A 20,293-nucleotide genomic window follows, 5' to 3' on the forward strand; every position below is an offset into this window, starting at 1 on the left:
CTATTTCTTACCTCTCAGTTGGACCCTGCGTGTCTACATACCTGTCTTTCAGTTAGAAGATCTCAAACCTAGGGTCGAGGTGCCACTGCAATATATGCTGTCCATATGCAGCAAATTTAGTCCATGTAGACACTGTAGCCTTTCATTAGGGATTCCCGGACATCCAGGCTACCCCAGTTGCCAGAGTGTGAAAACCTGATAAAAGAGTACAACAATAATTATGCCTAAAAGCAGTAGTCTGCTGCCAGAATTGGTAGGGCTGGCAGGCTGCTCTGAAAATACATTTGAGATTCTTTACTGCCTTGCATGTACCACACACATTAAGACTCCACTTTCCAAACAGATGCATACAGTCAATCATGGAAAAACTGAAGGGAAGGAGTTTTGAAGTATAGAAATTAAAGTCTTTTAGTGATTTGTTATTTTGATAAACACAGTTATGTAATCAGAAAATGTATCAGCATCAACATGCTCCAAATCAACAACATAAAGAGGAAAGTAATTTATGAGCAAATGTATTTCCAGGTCACCAAAGAATACATGGGTTTTGTCATTAGAAGGTCTTATTTTTCTAGGACTATATTACATTAACTTGAAAATAAACAACAAGGCAAATGTTCATTAGGTTTATAATAACATGTAGGCACTTTGCTCAGGTCTTTAGTCTCCAACTTCATAATTTTACAGGGACAGTGAAAGCAAATATTCTTCTATTTTTCTCTAAGTTATCAAGTTGCTGAGCAGCTTGTTCTCTACTTCATGTTATTTAGAATATAGATAGTAACTTCCTGATACTGACCCTTTTAGGCAGCTGTACATTGTTTAAATTCTCCTATTACCAATAGTACAATCAGGTATAGCCAAAATGGCTTTTGCTATTTATTCATGAAGAACTTCTAGCTTGATAAGTTATAATTGACAGTGTTTAAGGTCTTCCGTTATTCACAAGACTAATATACATAATACTCTGAACATTTATTTTTGTAAATTAAGACATATAATTAGCATATATATATTTATAGAGAATATATATTTGTATATATACTTATGTATAAAATCCCTCATAACCATCGCATTTAATTTTTTGAGCTTTTAGATGGCAGTAGTTGCCAATGTTATGGTAATCTCTACCATTCAGCTACTTTTCCACAGAATGCGTTGTATTTTCCCATTTATCCTGAATATTACAAATACTTTATTTAACTACAGTAGATCATTGTTCACAGTAGTCAAAGGTAAAAAGCAAGTTTTCAAATGTCACCACTCTAAAACTACTTATCAAGATTTAATGGTATTGAAAAACATGCTTTCTGCATATAGTAGAGGTTTTTGTTTTTCTGTTGTACTAACTGGAATCTGAATTAAGATATTTTTGTAAAACATCGAAAAGATACTGTAAAGGATTTTATCTGAACAGGCTCTTTATGACTGAGAAATATTTTCTGTTGGTTAGCAGTATGATGCATGCTCTTATCTATTAATACAATTTTCTCTGCTTTTCCCTTTCCTATCATTTCTGTGAGATTCATCAACATTTCAGTTTCAAAAAAATAGAGCTGTTTACTGCATGCGACTGTTACAATAAGACTTAGTAACTGTTACTTGGAAGTAGGTTTTTCATCTCAAATGAACTTTCCAAATGAAAGGGAAAAGGTGTTTTAAATGAAATTTTATTGTAAACTTTTTAAAAAATCCAATCACTTATTCAGAAGGCTTTTAACTGACTGAAAAACTCTAAAAGGTAAAAAATGTCTACGGCAAATACAGGCATCAATATTTTAAGAAGATAATGCCAAGTACTCTGTTATTGCTATAATTTTCAGTGAAATGAGGAAGTCTGATTTTCTTGTGCCAGTATATATATTTCTGTACACGTCTGCCACACCTTAAAGAGGATAAATAACATCTTTCAGACTTAGGGAGTCAACAGCCAGCATTAACTGATATCATCAGTTTCCTGTTATTCCTTCTGCTCTAAAGCCACCATTGTAGGGGGATTTTGAGATAGGCAGTGAAAATAGTTGAACAGAACAATTTTGGAGCATGAAACATGTTATTACAGGTTGAACTAAGAATTCTGTCATTGGAAATTGTAGGATTTAAGCACTTCATAGTAATTACAGGGGAATACTGAGAGGACATCCTGTAATACGTATCTCCGATATTGCATTACACATACTTACGCTCTGGCCCATGAATTCACAGAAATGAATTTTTTATTTATGAATTAGGATGGTAGTGTCGTGGTTTAAGCCCAGCCAGCAACAAAACACCATAAGGCCGCTCGCTCGGCCATCTTCGGGAGCATCCCCATGCTCCAGTGTGGGCTCCTCCCTGGGCTGCAGGTGGGCATCTGCTCTCCTCCATGGGCTGGTGGGGACAGCCCACCATCTCACCCTGGTCTGCAGGGGCATCAACCTCCTCCCCTGCTCCTCCTCTCCCTCTTTCGTCACTGACCTCTAAATCTACACAGGGTTCCTCTCACATTCCAATCCCCCTACTCACTGCAGGTTTCCCCTCCTAAATCTGCTCTCCACAGGTGTTTCCACTGTCGCTGACGGGCTCAGCCTGGGCCAGAGCTGGGTCCAATTTGGAGCCAGGGAAGCTTCTAGCAGCTTCTCACGGGAGCCGTCCCTGTGGCCCCTCCCCTGCTACCAAAAACCTGCCACACAAACCCAGAGCAGGTAGTTTGAGGAATCTGAAAAGTGCACTGGATTCAGTTCAGATGAAACCAGCCTGGAAGAGTCTCTCCCCAGGAGCCTGTCTAATGCACTTGATGGGCGCTTGGTCTGTGGGACGCAGGTGCGGCCGGGCAGGCTGAGGCCCCTTGCTAGAACATGGCTGCGTCCTCTGTGCTGGCAGCCCTACTGTCTAGCCACCATCCTGGAGTCGCAGGTACGGGGATTTTGAAGGATTGTGGAAATACCTGCTCTGTGTGTTGTTGAGACTGCAGCATGCGGGCCGTTTGAGGCTTTGGGCTCCGGTAGAAGGGCACTGGAGCTGGGCAGAAGGGGTGTTTGAGAGTGTCGGGGCTGGGGTAGGGGTCTGCAGGCAGGGACCTCTCCCGGTGGTCCCACCACACCTGGAGGCAGGCAGCAGAGCCAGGCTGGGTGCAGTGAGCAGGGTCTGCTGTGGGCATGCCTGCAGAGTAGCCCAGGTCAGGGCCTGAGCTTAACTATGGCTCCGAAGCCTCTGAAACCCAGATGAGGTTTCTCATAGTCGTTTCTTGCCAGGGAGCTGGGCTCAACCAAAGCCTGATGACAGGCCACGCTGCCGTGCCACAACAGAGCTGGCCTTGAGCAGGCCAGATCCCCTGAGGTGAGGGAAGGAGCCCGGAGAGCCAGGGATGAGGGGGGGGCACAGCGCCCTGACAGTCAGAAGTGAATGTGATTTTTTTCACGCATAATTCATTTATCAGATGGATGCTACTGTAGGGTGGGTAATAATAATTCGCTGGAGTATCCTGGCTAGAAGTGCAGTGTACGCTGTCACCCGTCGTGAGGATGAAATGTGTGCATACCCTTTACATGCAGGCAGAAATACTAGTTTGGATTTCTGTAAAATTGAGCCACTGTTCTTTTCAGGTAAAATGTTTGCTTTAGGGATTTCTTATCATGGCAATTTTTGATAGTTTCACTTTGGCAAGCTATGAAACTTGTAGTTTTATTGTCAATTGCATTAATAATTTATTTTGTATAAGGGAGTTGCAATATACCACTCTCACCTAGGTCACAATTAATCAAGTACTTCTTTATTTTCTCCGAGGAAAAGTTCTTACCTGCTTTTAATCCAGGTGTCTAGGTAAAGTTCTGTAAAATACATCATTTCATCTGTATTCTGATGACGGAAAGCTTTTTAGGAAAAAAAAAAAAAGTGGAACTTTTTAGGAAAGAAAAAAGGTGGAACTTTGGAGTTCAAATTCATATGCATAGTAAATAACCTTATTTAGTGTGGAAGAATAATGTATGTTTTATAAATTACATGGAGTGTTTCTTTTTACACTGTTGAGACATGGCATCCATTAGAACCCAATGAAGTTTTTGTGTAATTATTAATTGTAAATGGTTATTAAGTTTATTGGTCTCTCATGCTTCATAAAGATGAATTTGTATGTCTAAAACCAGCAATGACTGACACGATCTTGCTTTTTCATGGCCAATTTAATTGTCGTTGTCTTTGGTACAGTGATTGACACTGAATGGTATGATATCAATAACTATATGATGGGAAATTGAGTTGCAGACTACTGGGGCAAGATAATAATACAATCAATACAATTCAAGATATAAAAATGTTTGTAATGTAATTTATAACGGTTTTAACTTATATGTAATGCTGCAGAACCTGCTTTCTGGGAAGAGGAGAGAAATTCCATTTTGTAATGATGGATGGCATTGTTATGGTTATTTTGGTTGCAGTTTATTTTTTATTTCTGATCATTTGCTATTTTGTGGGTGAAAAGCAGGGTGCAGGGGGGTGAATAGGTTAAGTACAGCTCAGTCTTGTCCCAGAATGGACCTACAGTAAAACCTGGGAGCAAGATCTAGATGTAGCAGTGTCTAAAATGAGATCATCACTTTTAGTCCAAATGCAGAGGGGATATGTAAATTAAATATAAATTAAGCACTCAAAAGACATGAATTCTGTGAAATAAAATGAAAACATCAAAACCTCTGAAAATGGGTTAGCTGTTTCTTTAAGAAATTTAATCGTAGAAGTTGCTTGACAAAAAAAAGTTTTCTTTTATTATCTGTAAGAATGGCCTGAAGTATTAAAGTTAATGCTCTCACATACTAATACATAATTATTTATACTACTTTGATGTTTTGTGTATTTTTACAAGGTGCTAATTGTGCTGAATCAAGTTGACAAAATTGCATAATTTGTAGGTTAATATTAGCATAATCCTACAGTGCATTGTTTAGCAACAGTATAGAAATGAAGTTTACTGAATGTTTTTGCAATGTGATGAATGAGAGTGTTTGTCTCTAACAATAATAATTTCCATTACATAAATCATGACTTTTAGGAAAGTTTATAACTAATAGTGTTCTTTTTCATGGGGGCCAACAGGCCGTGTGGTTTTGCTAAAGCAGAATGTGTCATAGAAGTGGGTTTCATAGTTTATCAAGGAATGTTATCAACATATCAAGGAATTAATTGAAACACAGATGCAAAATGAAGATTTGGTTTACAACAACAAACCAATAATAACCTTTTGCACACCGTCTCTTGTTTGTGACTTTCCTGTATTCAAAGGTCTTTCCTTCCACCTTTGCATGACTTCTTAAAAATGGCAGCCTTGGGACTTGGAACATCAGGTTCAGTCCCGTTGTACAGAGTTCCACTGACAGCATATCCAAATTGGCATCTGTAAATCTTTGTGCAATATCACATACGATACTACCAAGGAATATTGAATTTTGCTTATAGCAAGTCAAGTCCAAAGGTTTAGTAGAGTCATAATCTTTGAAGGAATGAAATCACTAATATTTTTATGGCTTAATGTAAATTGTCCTGCATATTACCTCAGCAGTAGTTTTTGGTTGCTTTTTTGCTCTTTTGCTTTCCAGAGCCAAAATAAATCTGTTACATGCTAATGGGAAAAAAAGGAAATCGCTCCCTCAAGCAATCGCTTAACATGTTCCCTGCTGGAGTGTCAGTGCATATAGATAAAAATTAGGCTGGTGTACCCTTTGGTTTTCACTTGTCAGCTCTAACATGCTCAAGTTAGAGGAATAAGGCTATCTCACGAAGTGTCACAGCTTATGTACAATGCTTACGCCCTTTGCAATGTATACAAGTTACACATTCTAGTCTGGAGTCTGTATGGAACCTAACGCTTGGCTTCAGGGTGCCAGCTTGTATCTGCTTATCCAGCATATGCTAAGAAAAACAGGAGGGGAGGACACATCAAAGAGGAAATACTGCCCAAATATCAGACAGTCACCTACTATCCACACCATTTTCACTTATGCCTGTCAAAGGGAAAGGGATTAAGTAGATGAAGATACAGATGAATGGATACACTGTGGGTTTTTTTTAGCTCAGTGACTTGTCTCTGACAGCAAACAAGGGTGAATCCCTAAGTAAGAATATACAAATCACAAGGCCTGTAATGACACTTTCCTAACCTCCACATTGTGTGCTTGCGGTTTCCTGAGGCAGCCGTAGTCTTTCTAAGTTTTCATAGTCCTCAGAGCATTGCTCCTTTTATGAATTCACTTACGAATTTTTACCATGTACATTCTGCTGTGCCAAGACTTCAGCAACTTAGCTGCTCAACAACGTCTGTAGTTAATTAGCCTTCTCCTTTTGTGGGTTTTGAACTTGCCACCTGGTAACAGGATTGCAAATGGTAAAACAAACAAACAAACAAAAGCCACTTTGTTTTTAAATTTTAAAAAGCTCTTTGAAGTAGTACTGTGAGTAAAAGGTTGTAATACACAGATTTGGCAGGGGAAGCTCTCGGGTATACCCAGGAGGGGTGTCCCATAACACACAGTGTGAGCATGAAGCTGCAGGGTGATGTCCCCTTTCACCCCACATTTCAAATGAACCTGCACCTGCCGCTGCAGCAACAACTGCATTTTCTGTTATCATTGTAACACTATTTAAGTACAGTTAATCACTGAAAGAGCATTGAATTTTAGTGGATTTTCCTGTCCATAAATTTCCTCTCTTTTTTTACTGATGCCTAACATTGGTTTATACTTATTATACTGAGTAACAAGTTTTATTAGGACATGAGAAATAAGCACTAGCATATAAATTTCTAAGTTTTAAATATACATATCTTCTCACTGCAACTTTTCTTCTCCTTGCAACTCTGGTTAGCCAAAGCAAAGGGAGGAAGAGTGGAGAGTGATGGGATATTCAATTTGCAAGTGCTGGAATGCAAATGAAATGATACTAATATCAACCCCTACTGAATTTTTGCTGCTGATAAACTTCCTCATGCTGAGAAGAGTAATGTCATTTTGTGAGGAGCAGGAGGAAAGCTGTTTTAATGTAGTGTCTGAAATGAGAAACCATACTGGACCAAAAGAAATTGATTTTAACTTTTATTTTCTAGGTGATTTTTTTAAAATGTAAAATAAGGCTTTTCCTTGTAATTCAGAGTAAGGTAGTTAAAAAAAAAAAAAAATATAATGTGCCTTTCAGTTATGGTTTGACTCGTTTTCAAAAATAAAATATGATAAGCATGATAAATGATCACTGTCATTTTAATAAATAAGTTAGGTGAGTGAGTACAGTTTTTAACTGGATCAATAGTCTGTTTGCTTACAATATTGCTAACAAATGCAGCACACATGGCAGATCTTGAACAACTCCTGTGTTCATCTGCAGCTAAGCAGAGGGGTCATAAACATTAAATAGGAATCTAAATGTATTTCTTTGAACATAATTTAAACTTATGTAAGATTTTTACTGTGATTGTGGTTAGGTTTCATAACAGTAATGAGAAGTAGACCACATTCAAGCCAGTGATTTGAAAACTCTGATCTCTCCAGCTGGCATTGCTTGATAAAGAGAGAAAAATGCACAGGACACAATTGATAGGGCAGAGGTGGAAACAAATGCCTAACCATCTCAAGAGGGTTATACTGTTTGAAGGGAACAGATCATAGAAGAAAGTTACAGTGGTATAAGATGTTATAGCAGTGTAGATGTTTGATTACCATAACGCTTTTTTTGTAAAATGTGTTTTCAAATGATACTTTTCCCTAATGTATTCAACAAAAATATTTTGAGTGCATGAGCTGTGCTTATTCTTGAAAGATGTTTTCTAGTACTCAGTTTGATGCCTCAACAGCAATATTCCACCAACTGTTACTGTGTAGAAATTACTATAAATCTCTGTATCTATTTTTCATTCTTAAGTAGACCCAGGTTTTGTGTGCTGGTTATTTTCTGTTTGGTCTTTTCTAACAATTTCTGAGATGGTTGATACTGGGTTCCAAAATAAAATCTGTGAGAATGCTATTTAAATAACAGCTTCACAGTATACTAAAAGCTTACTACAGCTTGAATTTACAGGGAGCAAAGAGACTTATGTCAGCTTCTGTGGGAAGCTGTCAGCCCATAAAGGCTTAGGGGAGTCCTTCCATAAACTACTTTTTGATCTTTATGCCTTTTTTTTTTCTTAATTAGTTTTTAGTTTTAGCGGGTAAGATTCTCTATTCTGAATGTTATGACGTGTTGTTTTGTCACAGGCTGCATCTCTCTCCATTTTTATCTGTCATCACTATTAATGTCATGACTGATCATTTGGTTAATCAGTGCAGAGCTCTGACACCTTCTTTACCGTGGCTTTATCAGACAAGCAGCCATATTAAAATCGATAGAATAAAGACTACCTGATCTATTCTGATAGTTTGTCTGTGTCCATTTCCAATGAAATTTACTGAACACATTGTCATTTATTAGAGTGGTTTGGAATGCATGTTTGGACTGCATAGGACTAAGCAGTAACTATTCTCTTTTAAATCAAATAAAGGTTCTAGTGTTTAGCAGCTATTAACCTCAGGGCCCATGAATCAAGTTCTGCTTGAGGAACAAAAAGAGTTGATTCACAGAGAGTTAGAGAACTACTCTTATACGCAGAATTTAGACTCCAGCAAGTCTTTTCTGTTCTTTTAAAGTGTGTTTTTAAAGATTTTAATTAAATAATTATTATTTTTCCTTCAGCATCTTATGACCAACCTAGTAGAACAGTACAAGGAATACTTTTGTCTCAACTACTTTCTGTGATCAAATGCTTTTAAAAAAAAAAAAAAATCTCATAGATTGCCAATTGTGGAGGGCTTCTACGCCTTATATTTTCTCTATCTTATAGTTAATGTAACAGACTAAGTACAAAGTCACTGTTTCACTGCTTGCTAGTCCAACTTTATTTTGTGTATTATTCATCAAAAGTGATTACTGTATGCAGTATGTTAGAAGTAAGAAAACTGCATCTCTGTATAGGTGTGTTCAGCAAAATAAATATTCCTTGTCTACCAGAAAATGAGGTCCAGGGAAAAGTATATATCCTTCTGTAGATGGTTATGAATGGATATAGTGCTATTCATACTGTATGGTATTAAAAGATTTTTAAATGTGAAAACAAAGGTGGGAGCACATAGCCAATAGAAGAGAAAAAAACCTTACATTTTTTCTTCTAAAAAAAAGAAGAATCATCAGTACAATGGAAGAGGTGGTCTGTATTCCCTGATAACATGATTTTATTTGGTGAATTAAACTCTTTTACATTCAAACAATCATATAGTTTGTCCATACAGAACCAGATTACTTCCTAGAAAAATAATTGAGCATCTTTGGTTTTATCCTTTAAGTACACCCTAAAACCTATTATAATCCTGTAAAGGAGGATTATTAAACTAAACAACAGTAGTGTGTTTAATGATGATCTGCTAGCAAAACATTCTAGCTAATCTCTGATTAGGGATCATATTTTGACACCAATCCAAAACATAGGATAACTGAATTCCTTAAGACATAGGCCACCTGCAAAAAAAAAACCCAAATCCTGTCTTTGTTTCATTTCTTTAGTACTTGGCAGTTGCTAAGGCAAACAGATCTTGAACCAGAAGATCAGTCAGTCACTTTGGACAAAAACAGATTAGATCTTCCCAAAGTGCCAGAAGTACTTACATGGTCTTTTATGAGTGGACTCTAGATTTGCAGATGTGGTAGTTTTTTTCATCCTTGCTTATTGTACAAAACCCTATTTTTTAATATTTTAATTTAGTTTCAATCCTTGTATTTCAGGAATTTTAATTTTTGCATAACTATCTTTTTCAAATGCTCAAAACTAAGTGAAACTTATATAGAAAAAAGGGTTTACTAAAGGGTCCCTTTACACAATACAAGTAGAAATTCCTTTGAAGGGAGTTGCATTTTCTTTGCAATAATAATAAATGGACATTTGTATCCATTGGAGAGGCAGACAAAATGAGTTTCAGTAAAACTGGAGCAGAATTGCAGTATATGCCTGTGATCCTGTGGGGTAGTCTCTCGCTACAGCAATTTCCATTAAAAATAATAGTGTTTTGCATCTGTGTTACATCTAATACTACAATTCATATTTCTACAAAAACAAAAAAATTCCTTGAATCATAATAGGAACATGGGACTAAATTTGGGAAGTAAGGATTTAAGAATCTGTCTACTGTTTTTTCATTCTTTGTCTTATGATATGGTAGATCAGATGCATCACAGATGTTTTAAGCTATTTTCCCTTTGAAAAGGGATCTAGAATCATTGTATCATCATAACACAAAGCCTGTATGTTAGCCAGCAGTGACTGTTTGCAGTGTTGGTAGCTACAGCAAATTACTAAGGTGTTTTAGGAGCCTTTTATCAGCACTGGTGTTTTCTTCACGCTAGGATCCAGGTACGTTGACGGAGGGGTATGCCCAGTTACACTGGGGCCTGTGGGTGTTGTACTTATGATGTGAGTTAGTGTGGGTTAATAAAGCTGTAAACTGCAAACATGTTTTGACCATGGAATTCATTTGAAACATTGAAAAGGATTAAAAAATTGATAAGACACTGATTTGTGACACAATATGCTTAATGATAATTTCACCATTCAGAAGTGCCACCATGTTTCCACTCAATATTACTGTTAGAAATGTTAATATACGATGCCATCACCATCACACCAAATTTAACCTGAGACATCCAACATTATTATTTTTCTTTTTTTTTTTTTTTTCTGTAGTCAGTAAATAAAGTATCCAGGTAGTTATTTCATCTCCTTTTTATACTTGCAGACGGTTTGACAAAGCTTTGGAGAAGTGGCGGCTTTTTCACTGTGACATGAAGAGCTTTAATCGTTGGCTAACTGAAACTGAAGAGAAGCTGTCGAGAGCACAGGTAGAGGCTGGAGATGTGGGTCATGCAAAAACCAACCAGTTTCTCCAGGTATGATTTGATGAACCCATTTCCTGTTTTTCTGCAGCGATTAGAAATTTGCAGGTCTGGGTACTCTGCATAGTTTTGCAGTTCATTTAAGGATGATTTCTAGTGTTGAGTGGCCACTGGCACTTTTGGTCAGATATATCTGTTGTCCTTGTCAACTAAGAATTTTCACTAGTTTGTATTAAAAAAAAAAAAAATTAAAAGCAGTAAAATATAGGATAACATGGTATATTGTGGTACTTCCATAGTTACGTGTTTGTTTGGTCTTTATTTAAAGTGCTCATTAATTTCTATTTGATGCTTATCACCAGCAGAAGTATCAGACTTAATTTTAAAATCTTGTGGAAGAAATGTGATTAAGCACTGAGCTGTACAAGAGATATTCCATGAACTATGCCTTGCAACTTTTGCTTATTTTGCCTGTTTCATGTTTTAATCGAAGAACCTTGAGGATGCTTTTTGAGAAATGCAGTGTGACAGAATAGCCACTTAGTTCCTCTGTGTCCAGTTCCAATTTGTATGCTTTTCATCTTGTAAGCTCTTTGAGCATCGTAAGGAAAATAATAACTCTAGTTTCTTGGTAGTTTATTTCATTTCCCTTTTGTATGATTGAAATGGTAATAGGTGTGAAGAATTAATTCTAAACTGATGTTTTGCAAGTTGATAGGTTCAGCTGAATAACATGGCTTGACTAAATTCTGGATTCATGTTATAAATTACTACCTGTACATAAGAAAAAAATTCTGTTAAACTAATCGGCGTTTGTACGTTTGAATTATTGGATTGAATTACTGGATTTCAGGTTGAAAGAAGTTAGGTCTATCTAATATTAAAGGCACAGTTTTGTTTTGAATGCAACACTAATCTACTTTTTGGCCTGCAGTTAAAAAATGTTAAAATAATGTCTTTTGAATTTTAGTATTTAAAGTCACCTGTTTAAGATTTAGGCTGCTATTTCTTGACTGTAAAACTGCTGAACTGAAAAGCAAACCAGATCATGTGGTGCAAGTATAAAAAAAAAAAAGATACACCTCTTAAGTAATACAATAAGCTGAAGTAGTTAAAATAGCAGGTAAATATTTTTCTGCAAATGACTATCAACGCTTTGAAGACTGAAGAAGTGTATGATCTGGCTGACAAAATAGAATGTCATCAAGGTATTAAAGGTGTTCTTTATTGTGTATGTAAAAGGTAGGCAGAGCTTGTGTATTTTCACCAAAATTTTGTCTCCCTTTCTCTGTCCCACAGTTTTCTGCATTTATTTGAAAAACACATAAAATACTAAAGACAGACATGAGTATCTATGTGATGAATAGTAATACAGTGTCACAAAGCCTTACCCTTTCTTCTTTGCTTTGTCTCTGCTCCATCACCCTTCTCAGTACTATTCTGGTACCCTTGAGCAGCTTCAAATGAGCACTTAGAAAAAAAAATGGATTTGTGAAAAAAGTGTTTGTCTCCTTTTTTCTAACCCTTTCTAAAACAGTATTTTCTCTCTGAAAAGAGGTTGATTTTTGAGAGTGCCCAGACCAAGGTAAGATGTATCGTAGATGTTATACATGCACCAGGTGTGTAGCACATTTCACAGTCCCAACAGATTAGAAACATTATTTTCTTGTCATCATTGAGAAGGAAGTTCATACTGCATTGAACATCACACTGAAAGACCCTGAGATAATGCCTTGTTATGCAGAAGGTTAGATTTCAGTGTAGAAGACTGCTTCTGTTTTACATTTCCCTTTGACCTAGCCTCCTTCTCATCTGTTGTCCATTTGTTATTTTCTCTTGCAATATATGAGAACGTTTAGAACATATGTTTGCAGAATGATTTCTACCAAGATTTTCTTTTTGCAGTCCATCAAGCTTTTTCTTTCTTCCTTTTTCCCTTGTGTTAGAAACCTCAGGAACTCATGAATTTGTCTCTCAAACATTTCATTTAATTCAGTACAACAGACAAAACTACCTTTCTAATGAAAATTCACAATGTGAAAATAGTCCAACTAACCTCAGGAATGCAGACCCAATGTTAGTTGTGAAAGAATGTTTAGTTTGAAGTTGCGTTGTTCCCATTCTCATCGTTGGTTCTTTCTTTATTTTGCTGGGTCTTGTCTGAAAAGTGTTAGGCTTCTGTGAGGCTGATAGAAGACATCATTAGAATTTCCATTAGGTAAACAGTCAAAACAGCTGAGCATTTTGATTTACTAGATTAGCAACTTGTTTCATTAATGAGATCATGCTGCTTAGTGAACCATGTTCAGAATTAACAGGATTTGTTTGAAAATGCTTTCACAAGCAAGTGAATAGTCTTGTATTCAATGAGGAACTCTTTTAGAAAAAAATTATACAAAACATTCAGATGTGTAATACTATTTCTATGTAGGACTACTTTGGAAAAGTAAAGATTAATGTGTTCATTAACATTCAGTAAATACATAGAGTCAAATGTTAATGTAAAATGAAACAGTCAACAGTATGATTAGGTGATTATGTTAATATAGGTTAAGAGGTAATTACATTCTTTCAGGTGTATTTGGGGAGAGGAGGTGTGTTCCTTTTTACTGCACAATGGCATGATATTAAACAACATTTATGCATTATATATAAAGTGAACGAAACCTAATAATAGAGTTGTTTCATTTCAGGTCATGAATACTTAAATACTCTTATTGTGAATTTTTTACTAAGACTGTTTGAGAGCAGGACTTGTGGTGTTGAAAAGAAATACCACATTTCAGTTTTTAAGAAATTGTAATTGACTTCTTTTATGATTAGGAGACACAGGATTTAAAAGGATGTTTTACAGATAGCATATCATATAATCCCTTTGAAACATATTGAACTCTGTCTTGAAAGTAGCTAAAGATTTTTTTTTTTTTGCTTTCATTATTCTGACTGAAAGTTTTTTCTGTCTCTTCACTCCTTAATGCTTGGTGACTTCAACTTCCTGCATTTGTGCTTAGTTTATTTATTTTTGTGCCAAGACTGAGTTGTAGTTCAGTTTTATCTCCTCCCTGATGTTTATCCCCTTCTGTTCTTATAGGCTGCAGTCATTTTCCCTATTGGATCTCATTTAGTAAACTAAAGCCACAGTTTTCTAATCTGCTTTCATATGATAGCTAGGCAACTTGACTCGTATTTCCTGTGCCTATTCCTCTTTTTAGAACATGAGTTCTCAAAATAGCACACTATTATCCAAACTGAAACACCATCCATACCATCATCAAGATAGCTCAGGTGCTGTATTTTATGGATGGATCTCACCACGGCTGAATGTTGGAATATCATTTGCAGTCATCTAACTAAAATTTGTTATTTCTTTTTTTTTCTTGTGGTCTGCCTTGCAGCCCCAATCTACATTACATTTCGTATGCAAAAAAAAAAAAAAAGTAAAGGTTGTACTGGAAATTAATGCCAGGCTAATATGCAGCAAAGAAGCAAACAGAGGTGGTGGTGGTGGGGTGTTCATGTGCCATAGATAAATGCTACAAAGACAGCTACAAAAAGGGGAATTCTTCAACAGTTTCAGAACTAAACTGTTAAGTTACATTCCTGAATCATTACCTGAGAATTTAAAAATAGTATTCTTATTTAAAAAATATAGAACATCCAGAATATTTGTTCTTTACAGTGGTATTAAGAATTGCTCAGCAGTCTATATTTAGTATCCACTTTTGGGTTGCAAGTTTAACTTTACTTTCTTATTTTAGGTGGTGCAGGTTTTTTTAATAGTAAAACAGTTAGGTTCTGGGACTGAATTTTGAAACAATTTCTGTGTGTTCATGATGTTCATCTATTGTGACTGGTCAGTGATGGGTACTTCCCACTAAACAGGCAAGGGCTGGACTTTATTTTCTATAATTTCATTGTTTCAAAAATATTGCTATTATATAATTATTAATTTCTCAAATATTTACTTTCATTTAGAGACATAAATGTCAAAGTTATTATGTTTATTTTTTTTAAGTTCACAGAGTACCTTAAATAATCAGTAATATTTTGAAATTATCGGGTAGTGGCCTTGCTAATTATAGTCAGGCTTCCGAGGATACTGTGGATATAGAAATTGCTTGTAAGTTACAGATCTCTCTTAAATTGTTCATACATTGATTTTTCCAGCATTTACATTTTAGAGTACTTTTCCAAGCCTGCAAAAGGCTTGTGAATGACTCATGCCTTCTCTAGACCTTCCCTCTACTGCACTATAATGTCAGGAACGTCACATTTTTGTCTTGTAGATGTTTAAAGTAAAAAGATATAAAGAATCGAGGCTTCGGTGCTGAAAGTCATAGTCATGCTAATAATATTTCTCTTTTATATCTAAATTGGATTATATGGATATTGATGATTTAGTAAGCACTAAATTTAAACAGTTCTTTCTGGACTACAGCACAAATGGAATCAGAGCATATGGGAGAAAAAAAAGTGTTTCAGTGCTTGAGGCCACGTATTATCTCATACCACAAAAACACAGTGTTAAGTGGGTGGATAGTTTACTCTGTTTTCCCTCAAATATAAAACTTGCAAAAATACATTTTTAAATATAATAATTGTGGCTTTCATCTTTTAGAATTTGTATTTTAGATTTATTTCCTGCTTTACTGAGTGATAAAGGTTATACCAATAATCTCTGATTCTTCTTGTTCCAGTTTGGATTCCGTTTGGATTCAAATGGTTCAGTTTTGTTCCATTTGGATCAATTTTGTTCCACCTGGTTCAATTTTGACTAGTGATTTTTGGTGTTATGAAATATTTTCAGATAAATAGTAGAAATGTGGCAAAATACTCTTTCTCATCAAAGAGATGTCTATGATTGCTTAATGATTCTGTAAGAGATAGAGAATACAAAACGTGTAATCAATGAGAAACCAATTTAGCATTGGTTTAGAGAACTATTTAATTAGAATGATCATGGTACATACTACAATGTTGTTCATATTGCAAGGGCATATCTGGAAGGATATATATCTAGCAGAAATGTATTATTGGCTAATATTTTGTTAATAACAAAAGCAGACAATCCCTTGCTATCATGTTGAAAACAAATTCTACACTGTTTATTTTATTTATTTTATTTTATTTTACATTCTTCTTACAGTTTTACATATCCTTAGTACTTTGATTAATGTTTTGAACTAAGGACTAAAATGTTCTAAACATGATAGCCAGCCTACACAAATGTCCTCAGTTCTTAGTTACATATTGACTGGATCATTTATTCAGAGAAGCTTACTGGTTTTCTTTTTACTGAATATCACCCTCTTATCAAACAGCTCTGAATGAAGCGTGCTACTGCCCCTAAGAAAGAAAACCTAGACACAGCAATATCCCATGGATTTCAGGTTTTTGTCCATAGTTTCTAAAGTCTCAATAGAACTGTTTCAAATAATATATGTGAGCTCTGTGTGAGACACCCAGGCCCAAACTGAGCAAAAAACTTCTTTTTCTGGTTTAAGGTCATCTTAAAAATAAATTCATGGGCCTTTCTTGACTGAAGTGCTATAACAATGGAAAGATTTCATTTTCAGTTAATAAGGGGAGGATATCACCATTCCTAGTAAAATAGTTACTGCTTCTTTCTTATGCCAAGCAAAATATTAAATACTGTAATCTTTACAAGTAATAAATTTCTAGATATATAAAATTCCCCAAAACTTCTTTTACTGTTAAAAGATTCCTCACCATTTTTGCTACTAATGGAAGTGATGAAATATCAAAATAGTTTATCCTGAATTTGTAGTAAAAACATTTTCTTGTCATGTCAAGCCATAAGAAGTATTATTTCATAATTATATCAGTTACTTAATTCTTCTTTACTGCACACGTTCCTACTTTATTCCTAATTTACTGTATCCTATTAAAAGTTTTTAATTAATTTGTTGCTACTTGTAGTAGGACATTAAAATGTCTGAAGGCTATGAGAAATAATAAATTTAAAGTTGCTTGTGTGGTTCTGCCTACTCTTGCACCATTAGATGACAACTCATAGGTTATATTTAGGTTTTATTGTAAATCCTGCCTTTGTTTATTCAGGAAACCGCATTAAAACTTATAAGTAATTGATTAGGATGCATTTTTCAAACATTTCGTTATGAAACTTTTTGAAATAACTATTAGCACACATAGATGCATAGTGATGTAATTTTTATTCATGATGAGAATGAGTAAACATGGGGGTTTTGTCTGTCTTGGAGAAATTTATGTTCTTGGACTAGATCAGTCAAATTTCCTGATACCTGACTGTAACTGCCTCACTGGGAGATTCATCCTCACCAGTTCAAGTGGTTATGGAATACTAGCACATGGGGATCTGGGAATGAGGCTGAGTTTTATACGCACTTCACAAGCGTGGGGTTTTTTGTGTGTACAAAAAATAAAGGAAATGGAGAATGCAATTTTTTCATACTAATGAATTTGTTTTACTTTCAGGGCTTATCTGGACATTTATAATAGTGACATGTACAGATAATGCACTTCAGATTCAGCAGATTTATTAATGCTTTTGCCATGTTATAAATAGAGTAGTTAATCTGACTGCGTCTTGGAAGTTTTGGGGAATGAGTGTCTAAATGAATGACTGCTTTGAAGGAGGATGATATTGGTACCTTTGCGTAACAAAACATTTACCTGGTTTGCTTCCATAAGTCTTTCAAACGTACATCTCATATTGTATTAGAGATGACTATGGCATATGATTAAATCTCTGGGTGTTGATGCATAGATGTGAGGATAAGACAAATTTATGAGACTTGAACTGTGTCACTTAATGACTGGTCAGCCTGGGAGTCTTTCTAGGTCTTCTGATGTGAGTAATTAGCCATTAAAAATGCTTGCATAAAACAATCAGGGAAAGGTAAGACTCTTGGGGAATAACTTTCTATATACATATTAGTTATATAAATTAGTACAAATATGTCTTGCTGTGGCCCTTTTCATGGATAGCTTTATTAATCCTACTTAGAACCTTTCATCCCAACAGATTTTGCAAACTCTATCCATCACATACAGGTTTTCATTACCGTCTCATTTTAGACTAAAGCCATATAGTAAGCACACTGGACAAGACAGCAGGTTAATGTTACATTGCTTTATGTTATGTTGCTTTAAAAAGTGAACTGTTTTAGAAAAAAAACCCCTGCATTATGAAAACCTTAATGTTTATGCAGAGCAGACAGCAAAAGGATCATCATCTGCCCTTAAACTGTCTAAAAAATACTTTAGCTAAATTTACTTATCCTAATTTTGGAAGTCAGGTTTTGTCAGGTTGTGATGAACTGTCTTTTGCACTTAAGTGTTTTACAGTGAGTTTCTTTTTACTGACAACCTTTACAGGCACCTTTGTGGAGGTGTTTGTTTCTTAATATAAGGAGAGGAGTCAAGGGAGTTGGGATGAGTTTGACCAGTGATGGGTAGATACTGAAGAATGGAATTTTTGGCTAGACTATATTACTACTTATTGTTCATTTCAGATAAACTTGTTGGTCCATTTATTTCTCCAAGGTGTTACATTATACAGAGAGACAGAATGTAGGAGGTGTGGAAATAATAGTAACATGCTTGAGTTGTTTAAATAAAATATTTACTTCTGCTCTACAGTAAACTTCCAACATACTTCTTTCCTACTTAATGTTTGGATGTGAGATCCATCTCACCAAAGCAGATCCAGAGTAGGCATCTGTATTTGAGCCTGATCTTCCTTTGTAGACAAAGAATTAAAACAGGCACTTCTAGGGTAAAGGTCACCTGACCTTTCTGAGATACCCAGAATATTTGAAAGTGAACTGTGACAGCACTGGATGTGTTAACTTCTCCAGAAAAAAAAAAGAAATAATATTTAATTGGTAAATTTTATTTAGTTGTTTGGATTTTTTTTAAAGAAAGGATAAGCAGTCATGAAAATATTTAAGAATTAATTTACATCAGGTGTGCTCCTTCTTTCCTTGAATGCATATTTCATCAGGTTTTGAATATTCAGGGGATTACTAGTACTAGTGAACCAGCACTGATGCTAGCCAGACTGTATTACCAAGTAATGTATTCATGCTGAAATAAATATATTTTCATAATTGGACTAGACATTTTGTCACAGTACAAAGATCAAATTCACTGAATGATTCACTGCATGTAGTAGAAAAGAATAAAAAATATTTAAACTGTATTTCCAGTGTGTTCTGTGAACACCAGAAGTACTGAAGCTAGAAAACCTAGGGTTCAGGGGTTTGTAGTTATCTGTAAGTTCCAGCTGAAATGTTTTCCACCATGGGGGGCTTTTTAAGGTGTTTATTTTCTGTGTGAATTCTCAGCTGTTTAGTAAGGCCTACACACTACACCTGTTCCCTTGTTAGTGACCAGTAGTATCTGGTTTTCTTTATCTGGTTGCCTTTTTTAAAAAATAAATTGTAAAATGTCATTATTTTTTATAATTCTAATCTTCTGCCCTGCCAAATTTGTTTAAAATTAGTCAGAAAATTAAAAACTATTGGGGGGATGTTAGGGTGGAGGATAGACCAACAGATAATCAGAGAGCTCAATCGTATAAACTTAAAAAATCAGACTGAAAACTTGATTAATTATTTTCCAGAAAGTAGTTTCTTTAAAACTATTTGACTTGTTTTGTTAAAGACTTATTAAATACTTCATTACCAATAATTACTTGTCAGAAAACATTATAGATGGAGGCTACTTCTTTCTTTTGTCCTTTTTAGAGCTCCCTGAAGAAATTTGTTCTCACTTTTGTTGCTCACGCTAGCTTGCAGTGGTGTATGCAATTAATTTTCTTTCTAAAACTAAAAACAGAGAAAAGTTGTATTATTTCAGTAAAGCTTATGGCAGAATTTCAGAACAACATTAGATATTTATAGTAGACACTGTTTGATCTCAGTCTTTTTTTTTTTTTTCTGTTCTACAGGCAGCAAATATTATATTGCCTAGTTACCCTTCTAAAAAACGAACACAATACAGATATGCTGTAGCTTCTCACTCAAAATCTAAGCTTGCAATGGATTAAAAAAAACCTATAAAATCTACATTTTTTTTTTAAGTCTGTTTGACTTTTCACAATGGAAGTGAGAACACTATAGAAAAAAAGATTTTATTTGATAGATCTAAGTATTTGGCATTTGCTGAATATCTTCTAAATTCAAACAATAATTCTGCCTTGATTCCGATTACAAGGAGAAATAAATGTTCTTTTGCCACATATACTTAGACTGTTTAAAAGCTTCAATTTTTTATTGAATGATTTAAGGATGTGTAATGAATTGTGGAGTGTGGCAAATTCCAGTTTATGCATCGATTGGAACAAGAATATAATAGACTCTTGTACTCATCATCTCACTATATTAAATTTGAGATGTACATACATATC

General features: G+C 35.2%; 1 protein-coding gene across 17 annotated transcripts in view; it reads left to right on the plus strand.

Annotated features, from left to right (window-relative positions):
* Positions 1-20,293, plus strand: part of DMD (dystrophin) — a 1,191,992-nt gene that overhangs the window by 576,289 nt on the left and 595,410 nt on the right. For all 17 annotated transcript variants that reach the window (XM_049835325.1, XM_049835324.1, XM_049835302.1 and 14 more), the window contains one exon: positions 10,782-10,932. In XM_049835325.1, the coding sequence (XP_049691282.1) occupies positions 10,782-10,932 (151 nt within the window). The remainder of the gene's footprint in view (positions 1-10,781; positions 10,933-20,293) is intronic.

The sequence above is a fragment of the Accipiter gentilis genome, chromosome 32 (assembly GCF_929443795.1).
Source record: "Accipiter gentilis chromosome 32, bAccGen1.1, whole genome shotgun sequence".
Taxonomy (NCBI): Eukaryota; Metazoa; Chordata; class Aves; order Accipitriformes; family Accipitridae; genus Astur; species Astur gentilis.